Raw genomic sequence first — 20,017 nt, forward strand, 5'->3', positions numbered from 1 at the left:
TAGTCTGTTTATATTTATGTAGCTCTGTATTTCCCACCTTCAATATTCAAGTAGCCATTACTAGCACTTAGAGTAGGGGCAAAAATCTCCTTCGTTAGACCAAATCCTTCCTAGTGGTGCTCAAAGTCAACCTCTAAATGAAAAGAAGGATCGGTCTTTTTCTCCCCAATACACACAACAACATCCAATCCAAACAGCATCTATATCTCTGAACATCATACAGACAGTATCCAAGGACCCACTTTCAACAGCACAGCTATAAGAATATAAAATAAAACCAACTTTCATAAATTACACAGATCTAAAACTATTTAAAACATACATTTCAAGGTCATAATCTGGTTTGGAAGAAACTGGAGACATTACAAACCTTAAATGTGAATCTAAATTATTTGTTTACATCACACAAATCTCAGAAGGGAATTATAGTGCGTGATTTACCACCTTGTTATTCCAGTTTCATGCCAGACTCATGGAAATCAGTCTAGTTTCACTGGCATTATACAAGAATATGACAGTGATGAATCAGATCTGCAGCCTTACCACAAAGCAGTCATGAATTATTTCAACAACACACAAAATCATCACTCTCTTAAGCATTTTGTTTTCAATTTTTCATTGTCCCTCCCTAAGATAGCTGTTAAATATAAATATATAAATATATATAGATATAAAAATCTAATCAAGCCCCATAAATCAAATACAGCTTCTCAAAATATACATTGAAAGAGAATTCTAATTTAATTCTTTGTTTTCTCTCTTCTTATTAATAAGGACTGAGTTGTTTGGTCTGCCTGCTTGGAGTTACTCCTCTGCCTGACTCTGTGATCTTCCAGCTGCTGCCAGCTCTGTAAGGCTCTTTCTGATACTGTCCTGGCTTTGAATGACAGAACACAAAACAGGCTTCATGGAAAAACCTGTCATGAAAACATCCTTCCATGCAGAGGTTTATTTTCCTCACAGCACCAGAGTCCCCATTCTGTAGCCCTGCTCCACGAGAAAGTCAGGCGAGCGTGGAGTGTGGAGCAGACCTTCCTGACATGAAGTCCCTCATCCATCATATGGAGACTATTACAGACTTGGCGGGTCTTGCTGGGGAAAGTAATCAACCCAGGGAGAAACACACTTGAAATAAACATTCTGTTTGGATAACTAATGTAAAGATTGACTTTAAATCACAATATAAAAAATTCTAGGCTTGAAGTTGCTTCCTTCTAGTTGGTTTCTAAGCAGCACAAACTCCTCTTTGCTGAAAGAAACGGAGTTGGCTTTCAAAGAAAAACTGAGTAAATAAGAGGAACCAGAAGGAGGTAACTGAAAGTATCTTTTTTTCTTTTGATCTGTCAGATGAGACGTTTTCTGGACACAATATAAATCTCTTACTAAATTACCAGGAATGACTCCGAGATAAATTTTTCATATAGCGCGCAGCTGGCCAGCGTGGGATCATGGCATCAGAGCCTGGAGAAACCTCTGACAAGACCACAGGATGTCACCGAGTGCAGAAGCTCCAGGTCAGGGTCTGCCTCTACATCGCTTCAGGGCTCCTTGAAATTAACTTGTTCTAAAAGAATACCATTTAGTTAACAGAAAGTACTGCGTCTCATTTCCAGCACAACAAAGTTAAGCTTAATCACAAACCTGCCCTGCCTGTTACACTCCGACCCTCTGCAAATAGGAGCCCTGTCAGTGCTTCAGACAAAAAGAGTCCAGCACAGGAGTTCGATACACATGGAGGGCTGCTCAGCGCAAATACCGCGGCAAGTCTACAGTCTGCACCAGCAAAACAAACCCTGAGGGAAGTGCGAGACAGAAAATTATTTTACTGCTGACTTGATTAGGCCATAAGCAATAGGTAGTTTTGCCATTGACTTAAAAGTGAAGATTTTATGCTACATATGGAGCATGAGCTTGGTTAAAAAAAAAAAAAAAAAAAAGAAAAAAGAGAAAAAAGGCAAACTACTTTCTCATTTAATGAACTAGTTCAAGAGTTAGTGCAGTTGGGAAAGAACTTCAGCTATACATAAACTGGCTTCTTAGTAAGAACTCTTATTCATTATCTAAACTAAGTAATGACAGTTGCATTAATATCACTGCATCTTTGAAAATCCATGTTAACTCATTCAACTAAGTAAAAATAAGTGAGATTAACTGAAGAAAACTGCTGTGATTGGTGGTGTGAAATTTAAAATCCTTGGCCTATTGGGAAGGTTGATGGTAAACTCAAGTCTCAAAATGTGTGAAGTAAGACTTAAATGATACATGATGATTTAGATATGACTCTCTTTTGTGCACATTTATTTAGGATGATTCAAATATCTCTTTTAGATTGGAATATACGTAAGAAAATGCCCTCTATTCCTGAAGCAAATAAATGTAAACCAGCGTGACACTGATTTTCGGGTGTGAGCCAGAAGGGAAAGCTGACAGCCAGCAGGAGGTGCTGGAGGTGCCCCAGGGAGTGCTGGAGGGCCAAACTGAACCACAAGAAGACTTGGGAAAAATATACTTTCACAGACATATGGAATGAAGCAATGGACAAGGACTGGAAAATAGATCTAAAGCAAATTGTAGTATCTCAAAGTTTGTCCAGCTGTGCAGCAGGAGGACTCATTTTTATTGTAAGGTTACATTGACACAGGGTCTATTGACACAAAAGCAGACGTCAATAAAGATTACATCTTTGCTGCATGGAGTAAGTTTCTACATTCACAGCATAACCTCATCTGGCCTGAAACCTTACAGTGAAAGAAAAGGCTCACACAAACCAGGAGGGCAATGGAAATAAAGACGGCTTTTGAGAGGTCAGAGGAGGGCCAGAGCTGTCCAGTGGCTGCCAGCAAATACTCAGAGAAACAGGTTCGAAGAGCAGAAGTGCCTCTGAAATGAATGTGACAGAGCAAAACATACTGCCAGACTACTAAATATTTACAAATAATGGCTAATGTTTTACCAAATGTTTCCGAAGCACTTACCCCAAAACTGCCCAAACAGCTTGCAATTACTTTGTCTGTTGACTCAGTCATAACTATGTATTAGTGTGCGAAAAGACTTAACATGTTCATTAAGTATTTTCAAATACAGAAGGAAGCTAAGTACCTTGAAAAGATGGTTACCCAGTGCTGTGAATTCATCAGCAATGCTGATTAGTATTAATGATGTGTTACTTTCCAGCTGCTTGCTTGCTTTATGTTCAGTCTATGTTCAAATGACATACTGAGGAGGTTGAAGATCTAAATACAGCTGAAGCAAAGATGATGAAGAAAAGTCCATCGTTACCAGAAATATAATACTAGCTGATCCCCTGATATAGATTTAAAGAATTTCCTAATAGCTTCATATATGGGAACCAATTTTGATGGAAAATGGCTCCAAATCAACCCACTGATCGCGATCTTTACATCAGAGTTACAGCTGCAATAGCTATCACTGTGACCAGTTCCTTTTTCAGTTGCGAACTGTAGGAGTATTCTAAGCTCTAAAATAAAAGCCAGCAGCAGCGGCAGCCAAAACTAAAAAAATCAAACAATTTTTAGCATGCTATAGCTCATAAAATCATTTTAAAACATCATAGCTGAACAGTTGTGTATTGTACATTCTGGAAAGTGACATTTACCAGGGGAGAAGAAAACAAATACGAAACAATAAAACTCTTCCTTAGCCAGTGATTAGTATTGCTGCCTTTGCAGTTTCCTTCCTTTTGGAATAATACCTCAAGGATTTCAGAAAGAATGTGTTGTAAAGGCAGTCTGGCCAACTGCTTGCAGCTTGCTTATGGTTAGAATGCACATGCATAAAGCTCCTCACATACATATATCACCCTATCCATGAACCAAGTGAGCTACCAATCATAGTACCTCTTGGGATTTATGACCCTTTTCACAAAAAAAACAAAACAAAAAAATCCCAAAACACAACAAAACAAAACAACCAGCAAATACCAGTTTTATAAATTCATTGTTTGGTTTTCTAAGCTTTCAAAGAGCCAGTAAAATGAGGTTCCATAATCTCTTTTTCACCATCAGCATGACTAGGTGGGATGGAAAAGACAGGGCAATCATTGTTATCTCAGACAATGTGATCTGTATTTTCCAAAGGCATTTTTCAGAATTTCTACTAACCTCACTACATACCAGAGACAGAGGGGACCCTGGATTTTGTTTTATCCATCTCCATCTGTACTGTCACAATCAGAAACACCTCACTGTTATTCCCATGGAATGAGCTGTTCCACACTGTCCTATAGGATAAGTTATATACATTAAAGCCTAAGACACACACTAGCATCAACATTTTAGGAGGCTTGAATGCACATTTCTAAACAATTACAGCCCTGCTGTCTACTTCCTGTATTTCTTCCTGTATTTCAAAAACAGACAGTAAAAACCTAGTGTTAATTGGGATCAAAAGATCTGAAAGGGAAAATTCCTTTTTCTAACCTATTCCTCTAATCACTTTTTAGTTCATCAGAACATTTCCGCCTCAAAGAGAAAAGGTTATAAAAGTGCACTTTGTAATACAAATATGTTGCATTCAGACCACCTGGGCTTGTAGGTTGAATGGCTCCCTGATTTTGTAGCTGTCCTGCAGATCCAAATATAACAGGGAGAAGGTGAAGAAGTGCTGCAGCGATGTGGTGGCTGATCCAGAGATGCTACTGTTTGGCGCTGGTAAAACAAAGAGCAGGAAAGCCTCATCCAGAACTTCTTTGCTCTCTGTCACTGTCTGAGAACAGCTATGTCAGGGAATGTCAGAAAGAGCTGAAGCAAACACTGTCACCACAAGCTTTCTTTTTTCTCCATGGTGGGGGCTCAGAGCAGAAACGTTTAGGCTATGGGATGACTAGGTACCAGGATATTGGTACTGTAGGATGCAGTAGAGCTCGCGGCTTTATTGAACTTTCCATCCGCCTTGCTCAAGCTCACGTTCTGCCTGGTGTGACTCTTCCCTGCTTGTCTCATCAGAACGAAGGACGTGGTCCCTGGGTGAAAAACGCTGCCTTTAAAATGCACATTCATCTACTCAGCAGTGCGGACTCTCTAATCATAGAATCATTTCAGTTGGAAGAGACCTGCATGATCATTGAGTACAACCATAAAATGCCTAAGCGTGGTTTGGTTCCACAAGATGAATAACACTAAGACATTAACTGTCTGTGGTACATGTGCATCTCAGGTGTCCCAGGGAAGACATGAATAAAGAGAGAACATGTAACTGTGCTTCATTCTGCTACTATGATATTCTCTTCATCCCCCAGTAAAGCCATTTGAGAAAAATACTAGAAGTGATGATTGTAAATACAGGCACGTGAATCAGATTGTGAGGGAGAGAAGGGGAAAACAGAGCTCCTTCCAATAGACATATAGTTTAATTCTATCCTAGAACTGCTTTGATTACTGTAAAAAGAGACTTGGCTGGTCCAGCTGATCTTGTTTCCACCAGCTGGTGACACAGACAGCTCAGACTCACAGGAAAGCAGCGCTAAGCTCTGCACCTCCCTGCACGCTCTTTGAATTCCCACAGTCCAGCCTTGCGTAGGTGGCAAAAGCTTTTATGATCAATAGCTTTGTTTTGTTTAGAGTCTTGCCAGCTTTCAGTCCAGATTAATTAAATTCCCACTTTTGGTGTATTTTGAAGTGAAGTTTTAACTTCATTTACTCCACATAAAGAGTTAAATTTTGTCTCTGAAAGCTCAATAAATGGGGCTATCTTAATTGATGCTTTAAGTGCAACCCCTTCCCGATATTCTGAACATAATGAGGTTAGTGCTAAAAGCTGGATTCTCTCTCATCTGTCTGCATTATCTATTTATTCTGCACACGTCACCATGGTAAATGAGTGCTGCATTAAGTACTAAATAGTAGAGGGCAGACAAACTCTGTTGTTTTTTTTTCCCCTCAGCAAGGCTGAAATATTTATTAATGGATTTCGGTTTCTTACCTGATGGGAAAAAAAAATCATTATTGCCACCGTATTGCAGCATAACTTAAGCACAATCTCAAAACAAAGTAATTTGACGTTCTTATTCAAAACACTTTGTATTCATTTCAAATGGTCTCTAAAATTTTTTACTGTTTAAAAAAACCCACTCAAAATACAAACAGAACACTTGCTCCAGGCTAAACTGGACCTATTTTGATCCAAACTCAATTTTTTTTGAAGGCAACCAGCCCTTCTTCCCTCCAATTGTATATTCATGTAGCTGTATAAAATATAGCTTAATACTTTTATTATAAGATGTAGTTAACTACACCTAGGCATTTTTCTAAATAGAAAAACTCACTATCTATTCAGAATTCTCACCAAAACCGACAGTGTGAGGTGTATAAGTATTTGGCACAGTGCAAATCTGTTAAGAGTTCCTCTAGCAAAATATTAAGCCTTATGAATGCAATAAAGTTAGAAGCTGTCCAGTTGACTTCCTCACCAGGGGAGGTGGCTGTGCATGCTGCTGTTCTCTACCCAAGGCACAGCTCTTTGTCATGTTAATACACATGAAGCTGATAACAGAGGTAAACAGTCTGAAAGCTTATCAGTCCTGACATTGAATAAACAAGCAGATGGAGATCTGTAACGTGAAGCCATATATATTAAAAATGATTTGCAAATAATCTCCTGTGGTGGAAAAAGGCTGTTTCTATGGTGCTTTTGTATAAGGAATGAGGAAAACAGATGAAAAGTACAAGGTTCAACTCTAAAAATATCTCCTTCACTTTTAGATAGTTCCACGGACGTTGACCCTTCCAACACAAAACCAACAGGAGGCAGGGAGCAGGTGGAACAAATAATGTCACAGTACACATTAGGGGCTTAGCTGCACTGATAAATAAAGAATTATGTCAATTCACCTGTTGGGGATTTAAGACTGGAACAAGAGAAATGGATAAATGCAATTCCACCCAAACTGGGAGCAAGTAAACTTTTTTTTTTTCTTTTTTTTTTGTCTTGATGGCCTCTCAGCTGCACCACTTCTCTGATCTAGGCCAGAAATCTGAGACCTGGTTGTGAATATCCAACCTCTATTTCCAGTTTGCAGGGCTGAGTCAGGCCTTTCCACAGACCAGAGCTTTCTGGGCCAGCATTTGCATCCCACGCTCCCCCTTCTTGCAGAGGGAGGCCAGGTTTTGGGGAACAAGAGGGACTGCTTGTCTTGTTTTGACTAAATTTACTCACTTCAACCAACTAGACCATAGTCAATAGAAGCAACCAAGCTCATATGGGCTATGTGTCATGTGAAATGTACCTATCAATCATCATTAAGCACTGGAAATAAAGGAAGCATGGATAAAAGTAAACATGAAAAATGAGGGAAGTGAATTATGACCAGAACATGCACAGTATCTTTTTATTTTTACTTTTCCTGAGTAGTTTTCAGACACTTCTCCTTGTTAAAGCATTACTTACTGACTAAAGAGAGCCCAGATTCAACTTGGGCACTATATGAAATACTGTTTCCTACTGTTTCAGACTATGTGTTTTACACAATGACTAAAATGTTCCCAGAGAATGTTTCTGTTTGTGAACTAATATGTTAATGACTGCAAAGAACAGCAAAAATGCATCTGGCTGTTTTGGTGATAACCTTTGGGCTAGGGCACAGTGCATCCCAACCAAATAAAGCCCAGTCTTCCAGCTTGCTGTCTTTGCCGTACTGCAGGGATGTCCCAGTTTCAGCTGCAGTAGAGTTAATTTTCTTCCTTGTAGCTGCTATAGTGCTGTGGTTTGGATTTGAAATAAGGATAATGTTGATAACACACTGATGTTTTAGTTGTTGCTGGGTAATCAAGGACTTTTCAGCTTCTCATGCCGTGCCAGGTGCACAAGAAGCTGGGAAGGGGCACAGCTGGGACAGCTGACCCAAACTGACCAAAGGGATGTTCCATACCATATGATGTCATGATCAGTATATATTTTGGGGAAAGAAAGAAGGTGGGGACATTTGTCTTCCCAAGTAACCATTATGCATGCCGGAGCCATGCTTTCCTGGGGATGGCTGAACACCTGCCGGCCCATGGGAAGTGGTGAATGAAGCCCTTGTTTTGCTTTGCTTGCACGTGTGGCTTTTGCTTTACCTATTAAACTGTCTTTATGTCAAGCCATGAGTTTTCTCACTTTCACTCTTCTGATTCTCTCCCCATCCCTCTCGGGGATGGGCGGCTGAGTGGGGCTTAGTTGCCGGCTGGGGTTAAACCACGACAAAGGAGCAGGACAGGTGATGATGATGACATATAAAATCCTCACTCTCCTATGAAACATTTTCATGAAAGAGGCTAATGACAGCTTCTTTTTAAAAAAAGAAATTCATTGCTTCTGTTTGGAAGCTTCTGGACTCCTGTCACTTCTGAACTCCATTAAAAACCGCTCAAGCAGAGTTTCCTGTTTGTTTGTTTGTTTGTTTGCTTTTTTAAGTCCCTGAAGTTTTAATTTTCAAGGGTCAAATCATGGAGACTCTACTCACACTGCATATGTGTGAAGAACTTACACTGTGGCTTGTCCCAGGGGCTTCTGTAAGCCTGAACTGCAGAGTAAATTTAAAGTCACTTGAATGAAAGAACATCCAAGCATAGTGTATATAGGTAAGAAAAAGGGATGTAGTTTGCCACTAAATGTTTCCAATCACACATCAGCCTGCAAACAGCAGAATATTTCCAAGCATAGACATTTTCATCTCTGTTCTAGAATCCCTATCACCTGTCAGGTCTTATGCAATGCTTGTTTTACGTATTTCATTGTTTCACTGTGTCAGATGGTGCTTTCCAGCACAGGCCTAAAGAACAAGAAGGTCCTCACTGCCCTGACCAATGGTGCTTGATCTCTGAGCATCCTGGTGCTGTTGGTAATCTACACTGAGCTGTACCAATCCGGTGGCAGGAGGGAATACAAATCTTTTTCATTGCTTATTGCCATAAGTCCATGAACTCCTAGACTGAAATAAAAACAGACAGCGCACTTAAATGGTGGCCACATTTACATGTGGAAAGGCCAACTAGTTTAACAACAACAAAAATACAGTTAATGACAGTTTTTATTAATGTACTGCATTTCTGAATGCTTTATCACCACATCAGAAGCCTAAATTTGCAATTGAAACCAGCTGCTATTTGGCTTACTCACTTTCTATTTCTTGAACCAAAGTAAGCAGTATGTCCTACCAGAATCTCATGCTTTTGAAAAACATATCAGTTTTCATGAACTGTGGGACCAAGAATTCTCAGCTGCCTCAAGTTTCAGCGAGACTTTTGCCTGAGAAAGTATAGCAGGATTGTTTGACAATGCCCAGAAACAGCTGTCTCCTATCTAGCAGGTCTTTTTGGTCCCAGTTTATTTTGTCTTGGGAAAACAAACAAACAAAAAGAACATTACATGTAAAACAAACACATTCATTCACCTAGAAGCATAATTTAACCAATTTTAGTTACAAACATTAATGCTGGGTATTGCATCTTGCATTTATCCCCTCAAGGATGTGGTGCTCGTATAGTTTGCATCATCAGAAAAGCACATCTCTAAGTGTTTAGGAGATGTATTGTACGGGGAAAATCTGGGAGTGTCTAGAACCAATTTAGCATGAAAAACCTCATCTCATTTGGGTTGTTGTGGGATTGCCAAAGGTGTATGGACAGTTTTTCCTCCCACCACCCCTCTGGCTGTGCTGTTTGCTACTGCACTGAATATTGACTCTGCTCCTGAGGCATCTCACCAGGCCTCTGGGGAAGGGGCAGTAAACTGAAAGGCATGAATCCCTCTCTGGACAACTGAAAAGCAGCTGGGAAAAAGACAGGAAAACTGCTAACGCCCAAAGACAAGCTACAAGCAAGTTCCTTGCCTGGAGACAGGTACAGCTTAGTCATCTTCAAGTTATGATTTCCAGCCTTCAGAAAACTCAGATTTACTGAGTTGTACTTGGAATATGCATTTTGTATTGCTTTTGCAGTGATAATATATGCTTTCTGCCTTGAAATGAGATTTGCAAAACACAAAAAGGCAGCTCTGGAGGAGAGTTATCAAAACACATTGCTATGTTTTTCTTATTTCCAAGCACCAAGTAACATTTACATTACAAGCAAGGAAGCCAAAGCAGGCAACTGAGCAGAAAGGAGAGCTGGAAACAGAAAATGCATAGAAAGTTCAGAAATTTAGAAGTTTATCCTAATGTTTACCCATATTCTAATGCTTCAAGGAGACCAAACCCTTTGACACAAGTTGAACGGCCTTTGCCAGCCAGACTGTTTGATGTTGTGTTGGCTCTGTGACACAGCCAGGCTGCACAGGAACACTGGCATTGTTTTCTGATCAAAGCAAACCCTAATGGTGTTAAACCTGAGCTGTGGTCTGACGTGTTTTCCTCCCTCAGTCATCACTTCTCTACATTGCCACCAGCTTTTTTTGGAGCCATTGCAGTGTGATATTCTGCTAGTTTAAAGCATGGTCAGACTTTTATTTCAGATTATAAGACTTGATTTTCATATATATCCTGCTATGCTTGGTAAGGAGACAGGAGCTTGTGAGTATATTATAGCAGTGCAGAAAAGGTTGCTTTCAGGGTATGGTGATATTCAGTTTCTATTGGCTCCAGTGATATTGCAAGAGAAAGAAGAAGCAGGAGAGCTTTAGCAGTTTTTTGATTGAGCCCTTGTGCAGCAAAATAGTTAAATGTGTCTTTAAAATTAAGCATATGCTGATGTTCCCTTTATAAAGGACAGACATGGAGCAACTGTGGCTATAGCAGGACATGAGTGGGTTACCCCGGTAACCCACACGGGCATCCTGCACAGGATGAGATGCTGCACGTTTTTGCAGTTCTGTCCATTAATATTTGGTTTTGCTTTCACAGTGTTAGGGAATAGACTACCTTAGCTTATTGAAAAGTAAAACAGTCTTATAATTTCAAATAAAAGCAAAACTGCTCAGAAAATATAACTCCATTGATGGAGCATTTTCATGAATGACACTAATGAAAGCAAGCAAAGCACGATAGAGTTAACCAACTTCATCATTCAAGTCTCAATTTTCTAGCACTAGCTTCTCTGCTCAGATGTGACACAACTCACCACAGAGCACTTTACAGAGCACTTACAGGAAGAGTTAAGGATTTGTTCATTGTTATGTTGCTTCACAAGCCCATATTATTACCCACTGCAATAGTTGTTGCTGCAATTCAAATCTCTCTTCTGTTGACTTTGATTGCAATTATATATGATGCCAATCAGAGGGAACAGGAGAAAATGCACCAGTCACTGATACTAAAGGCTGGATATTAGCTCCTGCAGTCACGTCTACCACTTGTCTTTAAACCATTTAGTGTGGTCTAGCTCTTACTGTCTCCTTGGAAGCAGTGAAGCCAAGCAGACTCTTCTTGTAGTTTCTGAGTAGCAGTCATCAGTTTAAAATTACTTAGCTTTGGTAGATACTCCATCTTCACTTTGTAGCACAATGGACCTGACCTAAATCGGTGAAGACAGACCTCTGTCAAAGCTGTAGTAGACATCAGGGACAGATGAAAAGACTTAGAAGAAAACAATTATTTTAGATCTTTGTATGGCACCACTCAAACTGAATTTATTTTAAAATTCTGAGATGTCCAAACACATTTTACTGCCTTCTGGTTTCCAGATGGATCTGCATCCAGAACACCAGAATACCACAAGAATGCTGCTTTTTTCCTGCTTCAATCAAAAGCAGCTGCAACAGAGGCTATAGAAAAGTCTGATTCTCAGAAAATGTCTGTCTCTGCTTTGCAAAAGAAGTTTAAATAATTTGAGTAAACTTTGCAGTGGCATCTAAACATTTAGAATTGCCTTAGGACATGTATTTCAAACCCTTGGAAGCATATCCTTCACTAGCTGTTTTCTCCTAATGAGGAAATTGGAGTACTCCAGTGGGTAAAATTCAAGAGATGGGATTCTTGTTTAGCCCAGATCTAATTTAATAGGTGGCTTTGACAGTATCGCTTAAATTCTCTGCTGCTCAGTTTCCCTGTTGACCTAGGGAATCACACTTTTAAAGCAATTTGCTGGAGTGTCAACTTACCATTATTATATTATTGACTGCAAACATGTAGTAAGGAATTTAACATTTTTGGAGACAAATCCTTACTCTGCATGCCATTGAATTCTATTCAAAATCCAATAACAGACCAGCATTTTGGGTATAATCAGCAAGGTATCAAGAGTCCCTAGGACTAGCTGACTCTTCTGAAAATTGAAGGTATATGGTAATTTCAGAAGCTGTGCAGCACCTTGCAGGATCACACCCATAAGAAATATTTTTACTATTTATACTTCCATTGTAAAGCTATTGTCTGCCTTTCCAGTTGGGCATTGCAGTCCTCGTATTCAGCGGGTTTACACAACTACATGTGTGCACTCCATTCAAAACACTTGCCCATATCAAGAACGCCATATGGAAATATGCATACGCATGCTCATGGATAAACCACATGGTGAGGTGTGGGAAAATGAAGGTGCTTTTAAAGTTTATTTTTTTATCTGACTTCATGTAAAATTAAAAACCAAGACTATTATAATTTAAACAAACTATACCTTCATTGATATTAGTTCCCAGTATCTAGTAAGGGGGGCTAATATCTAAATGAAAATATATAAATAAGTGAAGAAGGTGAATGTACTAGCTCTTGGGCTTATATGGAAGATGACTGATATTTGCAGCAATCCTGACTCATAATAAAAATGATTTATTTAAAGATTTATTATGAACATTGCAGGAAAGGAGATAACAGACATGCACCACTTTGTTTACAGTAAAATTTCCTGTAAATTAAAAAGAGTTCTTATTCTCTGTTTGGCTTTGATTTGGTACTGTACCAAGTATCTGTTTATAAAAGGAAATATGACAGTACAAAGTGTACAAAGTGAATTGCAAAAGAGATTAACAGCCAAGGTGAATTTGCTTTAAATTAAGTCCTAGCAACACAGACACTGTAGATCCCACTAAGGTAAGGAAAGTCAGTCTAAGTAAGGCAGATCTTTTGTGCACCACTACTGAGAGCTGAACTGCCAAAATTCAGGCCAGAAAGCTACTCCCCAAACTGGGATTGGTGTTACACCTGCAGCAAACACGTGGGTCACTCTCAGTGTCAAAAGAATATAACCCCAGCCATATGTCATGCTAGAACATCCCTAATCTGTGTGCTGTGCTGCAATGATCTCAACTCCTAGAACAGGGCCCTCTAAATGCTTCCTTCTGTGCATTTCTGAGGAACTTCAGTTACTGGTTATCTTAATCAGAATTGTAAACCATCAGCACAGCGCAGTAAGTGAAGATCCTAATAGAGCTAGGATGGGTTTGGTTTGCTGAGGTGCCAGTGCATACAGCAGTGACCTGAGACACATCAGTGAGATAAAACCTGAACTGCTTTTAAAAAAAGATTCAGGTGATGAAGAGATAAGGCAGGAAAAGACGTTGCAGAGTACTATAAAAAAGAAAAGTTTTATATAAATTAGGTAGTGTCTTTCAAAGGGATTATGTCTTGAGGAATTTTTCTTGAAATCCGTTTTTGCTGAGCTTGTTTACTTATAATACTCCCTGAACAGCTTCAATAAGAGTCTTTCTGAAGTCACATTTAGGTGACAAAGTATGTTGCAACTTCAAATTGTCTCAGGCCACAGAAAATCTGCTGAGAGGAGACTTGCACAAAGATAATGTATGAACAATTGAAAAGGAATAGTGAAAACAGACATCACATGTTTCGTTAGAAAACAACCTGTTTTACAGAAGCAACTCGCTTTTTTGAATTAGCCCTGGAGCCACCCTGGTATCTTTAGAGATCGGAAAACCAAGACTAGGACTTCATGGATCTCCAAAGTATCCACCCAGGGAAAGAAAAGGTTTGTGGACAGGAGTGCTGGATCATGGTCATATTAATTCTCCTTGTACATACAACAAAAGATTTACATGGAGGATAAAACCCTGAAATTACTGGCATTATCTGGAGGCCACGAGTAACACATATTCATGAGGTTTACTCCCAACTGTTCTAAGATCCATAATTCAACATGTAGTACAATGAAATTAATGCTGGAATTCTTAAATCATGTAGTTAATAAAACCAATTTGCAGAAAGTTCTGTGTATACAAGTTCAATGGTTTAGAAGGTATTTTGGCACTTACCTGAGGGCACATGTTCATTCATGATGACGAGCGATGCTGGTGTAGGCCTTCTTTTCCTGATCTGTAACATGCATAAACCAAGGACAGTCATTAGGGTCCATCAGCTGTCCCACATCCAAAGAAAGCAAAAAATCCATCTGGTGCACTCCTGAGTATAGACCAGGCAATGTTAAAAGATAAAATATTCAAAGAACAGCAGCACATCACTGTGTTACTGGTTGCTCTCCTGGCTGACAGTGATCAGGGTCATGCTGCTGCTTGTACATGGAAAGCAAAGGCATGGAGAAGAGCTTTCCAAAATACCTTTAGGATTTGCAGTCATCTTGAATAAGTTTCTGGATGTGTATTGCTGACATGTATTAGTCATATCTCAAAGTATTGGCATTTAGCTTTGCTTCAGGAAAATTATTGCAGTAGTTTGTGAGCTTATATGTGCAAATACCTAGTATTGTCATAGCTCTCACAAGTAATCATTAATACTCGTATTTTGTGAGTGCACTTGAGAGCTGATACGGCATGCATGCCTCCCAATAAATTTATGATACTTCTAAACTGTTGCCAGAGCTGTTACTATTGTTCTTTAGCTAAAGAAAAACAATACTTAAGACTTGCAAAAGAACCTTTTCGAAGAGCACTTTACAACAGATCTTTACCTATCAATATATAACCCTGAATTCTATGCAATTCTTCTTATTCAGAGTTTATTTGGTTAAGTAGTTTTGTTCCATTTACACTGGTTGAACTATATGATATCGGACTACCACATTTGCATTGAAAGCTTTGTGTTGTTTCACTAAAGCCTTCAGGCTATTGATATTCTATTGAATCTAAGAGAGAGACCAGGAGTATTTAAGCTAGAAACCATTCTGACACAAAACCTCCGTGTCAGTGCATTTGTTCTTTCTTAGTTGCTGACCCAACATCTGTATTTAGCTGGATTCAAATTTTGCTTTGAGAGGTGTAAATGGAAAATTACATAATCAGGGTTAATGGGTTTATTCCAGATTAGTGTAACTGTAGCTGACAGCAGAATTTATTACTTTGATTTCATTACACACCCACAGTGAAACTGTATAGCACTTGGAATTAGACTCACAACATAAAAAAAAAAGACTGCCCATAAATCCTGGGCAAAGTTTGGGCCACAGCACTTCAGAAGCCGTGGGAATTTCAGGAAATCCTAATCCTATGGTTCTCACAGATTTCAGAAAAATATCAGAACACATCCTGCTTGAATTCATTGCAGGGCTGTTCCATAAGATACAGACATCTTGCAGCTCAGAAGCACCTATGGACAAAATGAAGACCCACAGCAATTGTCTCCTGCACCCTTCTAGTATTTCTTCGTTCAGTGGTCATGCACAACTCATCATTTTCTAGCAAAGGTGGCTGCTTTTAAGAGACACAACATCAGAATATTCAGGAAACTAGATACCTGTCCTAAAGGTGCAAATAGTTTGGTAGCTAAGAGCACGGAACTGTCAAGGTTATAATATTCCCCTGGTATCATCTAAAACTAGACTTACCAAAATAGAAGCAAATGTCAAGAAGGACTTGCACTGACAGAAATATACTGGGTCACCTAATTATGATTTAACCATCTTTTCTCGTAAGATTCCCTGTGTCCTTCTTTATGTGTATCTATGCATATCTGTACGCAGTAATAGACATATTTTCCTCCTTAGACATCTTTATTACTATATATATTACATGTATGTGTTTTGGGAGTGAATCAAAACCTAAAATAGCACACACATAATTCCAACACCGACATAAGTCGGGCATATTTCTACATGTATATATTTTTCAAACACGTAAGCTACTGTAACAATGACATAAACCTATATAAAAATCATGAGAAATACAGCAGGTAACTGGAGGGATAACTATTGTGCAAAACATAACTCATATTTTCTCATGTTAAAATGATGGGTAAATAAGCTCTGTTCTGCACACTGTTTCCATTAGGTACCTATTATCAGCTTCATGTTTTGCTTTATATACAAATAAAATACTTCAGTTGATTTGTTGAGAAAGTGTATTCATGTGAAGTGTATGTATTAGGGTACAAGTCCAGTTATAGAAAAGTCATGACAAATACATACTGAAGAAACCTATGCAAGGTAAAGAAGCCTTATTCTGGCTAGAGGACATATCATGCTGCCGCTTTGGGTGTATCCAGACATCGCTATAACCTCCAGAGCATTTAATCTACAGCTACACTAATATAAATTAGAAAAGCATTTAGGCCTCAAGTATTACCTGTTCTCACTCTACATCTTGTCCCCCATTCCCTCAAAATGCCAAAGGAAATTTGTCTTCCTTACCTGCTCAGCTGCCTCGGGATCTATTTGACTCTGAAACAGTGGCACAGCAAACTGTATTTTTTTAGGGCTGTTGGGCTCCATCGTGATGCTGAGGTGAGTCAGAGCGAAGAGCCTGGAACGTGGGACTCGGTCTGCTCCTCTCCCGGGTGCTGTCCCCGCAGCCAGGCTGAGTGCTCCCAGCAGCAGCTGCAACTCCCGACTTAGCACGGGAATCTGCGTGAGCCGAGCAACTCCCTTATTCCACATCCACGGAGATGCCCACTGGCTTGGCTATTTTCTTTTCTTCCCCCTCTCCCCTCTTTTCTGCAGTCCTTCAGATCCTCTCAGCACAAAGCTGAAAGGAACAATAAGCTAATTGTGTACCAGTTCACTTCTACATATGCCAAGCATTCACTCAGAAGCTAATTGAAAATGCAATACTAGCATTGCATGGCCTGGAGCCCTGGGATTTGAAAAAGAGGATCTCTCCACTGTATATTACTAACTGGCTGCTCAGAAGTGCAATGCAAGCTCCCTCTGAGTATTGCTGATGGGCTCTTAATTATTGATGAACACAAATCAGGAAGTTTTCAGATTTTGAGGGCGGAGGTAGCAGGAGGGGTGGATGCAATAATTCCATCTCTGTTACACTGTGCCAGAACTGCTCTCCTCTTCTCACCTATCAAACAATTGCCACTGCTCTATCAAATCCTTTTCTAAACCTCTTCCAGGAAGAGTTTTGATGATGATGCTACACAGATGCCTACACTTTCATGAAGCTTATCTGGTGTGCTAAGTGGGTTTGCAGATTCATACTGTTATCGCTTCTGGTGGGCTCCATCTCACTTGATTTCAGATACTGTGAACATCCACATTTAAACCAGATATCTGGATCCCTCATATTAGACACATCAAAGGGCATTTCAGTTTACCCTAGTTAAGCAGAATACAGTGTTTACTGGAGACGACATTTTCTCTCCATTAACCTTAGAAAAAATAAAAATGACTAGTTACTTCACTTTTAGATGGCCAAATCCTACTTCGGGGTACAAAATCCGTGCCTTCTTCTAAGATCAGGAAAATAATTTGGCCAATCATACCAATAGTACCCTTTGGTGAATATAATTCATTTTCACTTTTCATTTCACCTTAATTCAAAAGAACTGTCTGAAACAGTACACAGCGACCACTGATGTAACCTCCTTTGCTTAGAGCACCTGGGCACTGCCAGGCTGCACAGCAGAGCTCCTTCGTGTGACAAAGGTGTGCTCGAGGCCAAAACTGGATCCCCAGGCACAGGCAGAAAATGCCCCAGAGCCAGTTCAAAGGGTTGTGCTGAAAGCTCAGCTCTGAGTCCATAAGCATTGGGCCGATCTCTTGTTACACACACGGGCCAATTTGGAAGAAAGAGAAAATGAGGTACAGCAGGAAAACCCAGACCGGCCCAGCCTGTCAGACTCAGCTTCACCTGGGATAAGGCTACCTGCATTTTGGTCAGGGTTTTGGAGGGCCTGTGAACATTCTCAACATGTGAAAGGAAACACACCCAGCCAGAACAAAGAGCAAACGCAGGAAATTCATGGAGAGGAGTAACAAGCTGAGCCTGCCTCTGGCAGACTGCAGTAAGGAAACAGCCAGCAGCTGAATTCAGAGCTGAGGCTGGACATCACTTATCAGTGTTTCATGTGATAATTTTTAAGCCTTCACTATTCCTACTAAGATGAACTATAATTTGCTTTATAGATGTCTGCAGACAATTTGAGCCAGAGCACAATTGCAGCACTTCTGCTGGTACAACTAAGAGTCTACGACACTAAAGTAGCAGAGGCACATGCCACTTTCACAAAGGACAATTAGAGAGTTATTTTCAGGACAGTCTAATTATCCAATTTCACAAGTCCTTCATTAACAGATACACCATTAACTTCAATGACAGCTTCAGACATAGAGAATCTACACAGGAATACACTCGGGGGGAGGACACACACAGGGACAAGAAGTCGTGACTTTTATCTGATAAATTTTCATAGTTAAAATAATTTTTGTTTTTGCAGTCCCAGATAACATGAGAAAAATGTTTCCCAGCTGCTTTGCTATTATATATAGTAATAAATAGTATATTTAAATACAGCATTTCTCTATGGAAAAAAAACTGCCACAAAATATCTATTATAGCTGTCTACAAAACTTCATGTATTAAATTATGCTACAATTACAGTGTATGTTACTGTATTACAGGAGCTATAATTCTCGCTATAAAGGCTTAAAATTTCTTATGTTAATGATAAAGTCCATTGAAAAAACACATTCAGACAGTGAAAAAAATATTAAAATATTAAATGCCCAAAGGATTGTAGTGGTGTGTTTCAGCTCTAGACCACTGGACATCCTGTCTAAAGGAATCATGTCTCAAAGTTGTCGCTAGAAAAGGTACCTGAGAAAAACGTTCAACAGTCTTTTGAAGAAACAAACCAACGAAAGCACTTCTTGGCAGGTTCAGAAGGGAGACAGACAAAAGGGACAGGACAAGACACAAGGACAAATCCTTAATGGGGCTGCTATGAGGCCCACCAACCATGTGATGTGGAGGTATTTGCTTCTGCAGCTCAACTCCCTGTGTCTATTTGGAGCTGGCGCCCAGCAATCTTCACATGCACTATAACAATACAAGTATTTTTTAAATAGTATAAGAGGCATATTTCAGAGAGCACTCGGGTATAGCATTTCAGGATTACTACATCAGCTCACTCTTACACCTAATTTGCAGCACTAGATGTCTCCGGGCAAAGTGTGCCTGCATTTTCTATAGACTGCATCATAGTCTGGGGAAGAGCTGAAATGCATTTAAGTACTGCCAAATTCTTTTAGCTCATCTTCTGTTTTTAGTGCAGTCCCAACAATGTTTCAAATGCCTTCATGATTCAGCTAAAACTATCATGTAAGAAAAAATAACTGTCTAAGATCATTCCTTCCTATGTCATTCACTAGGTTCTGGTATGAAGTGCTGCCTTTTAATGTATTCTACTGTAGTGATGAGCTATCAGCACTCACAGCACAGTTCCTGCTTGAGATATTTTTCTTGCTGTGTTAGGGTAGGTTTATATTTTTTTTCCTAGCCAGATACAGAGGCTGCTGGGAAGGGAATTCAAGGGTCTCTGTCCTGTGCTTTCCTTACACAGTTTCTGCTGTGGTTGTGATCTGCCTCGGTGTCTCTGCCATGGTCAGGGACTCCTGCAGCGTCAGCCAGCTGAGGAGAAGAGAGCTGGAGCTGCTTGTGAAGCCAGCCTGCTTAAGGCTTTGGCTCCTAATTTCACCAGTGCAGATGCAGGGAAGCATTCAGTCACAGTTCTCTGATCCACCAGGCTGCCTTCACAGAGCAAAGGCTCTGCTTGTCAGTGACATTCCATTCCATGTCCATGTCCCTTAGGACATAACTTTAATCTCCGTTGTAGCCAATGATGTGTGAGAACCTTTGGGCAGATGTGTTGATCTACGCGTTCCTGAGACGTCTCCTCACACCAGCATCTCCTCAGGTCACTGCTGGGCAGCCCCAGAAGGGAGGCAGAGTGCATGAACACTGG

General features: G+C 39.9%; 1 protein-coding gene across 3 annotated transcripts in view; it reads right to left on the reverse strand.

Annotated features, from left to right (window-relative positions):
* Window positions 1-18,938, reverse strand: part of PPP1R1C (protein phosphatase 1 regulatory inhibitor subunit 1C) — a 52,794-nt gene extending 33,856 nt beyond the window's left edge. Inside the window, exons 1-3 of one of the 3 annotated variants that reach the window (XM_065637880.1) lie at window positions 18,871-18,938; window positions 16,458-16,791; window positions 14,131-14,191 (exon numbers count right to left, since the gene is read on the reverse strand). In XM_065637880.1, coding sequence (XP_065493952.1) covers window positions 14,131-14,191; window positions 16,458-16,703 — 307 coding nt within the window. In that variant the 5' untranslated portion in view covers window positions 16,704-16,791; window positions 18,871-18,938. Of the gene's footprint in view, window positions 1-14,130; window positions 14,192-16,457; window positions 16,892-18,870 lie in introns of those variants that run through there. The other 2 variants (XM_065637882.1, XM_065637881.1) reach the window with 2 other exon arrangements.
* Window positions 18,939-20,017: the final 1,079 nt, after the last annotated feature.

This window comes from Caloenas nicobarica, chromosome 6 (assembly GCF_036013445.1).
Source record: "Caloenas nicobarica isolate bCalNic1 chromosome 6, bCalNic1.hap1, whole genome shotgun sequence".
NCBI classification, from domain to species: domain Eukaryota; kingdom Metazoa; phylum Chordata; class Aves; order Columbiformes; family Columbidae; genus Caloenas; species Caloenas nicobarica.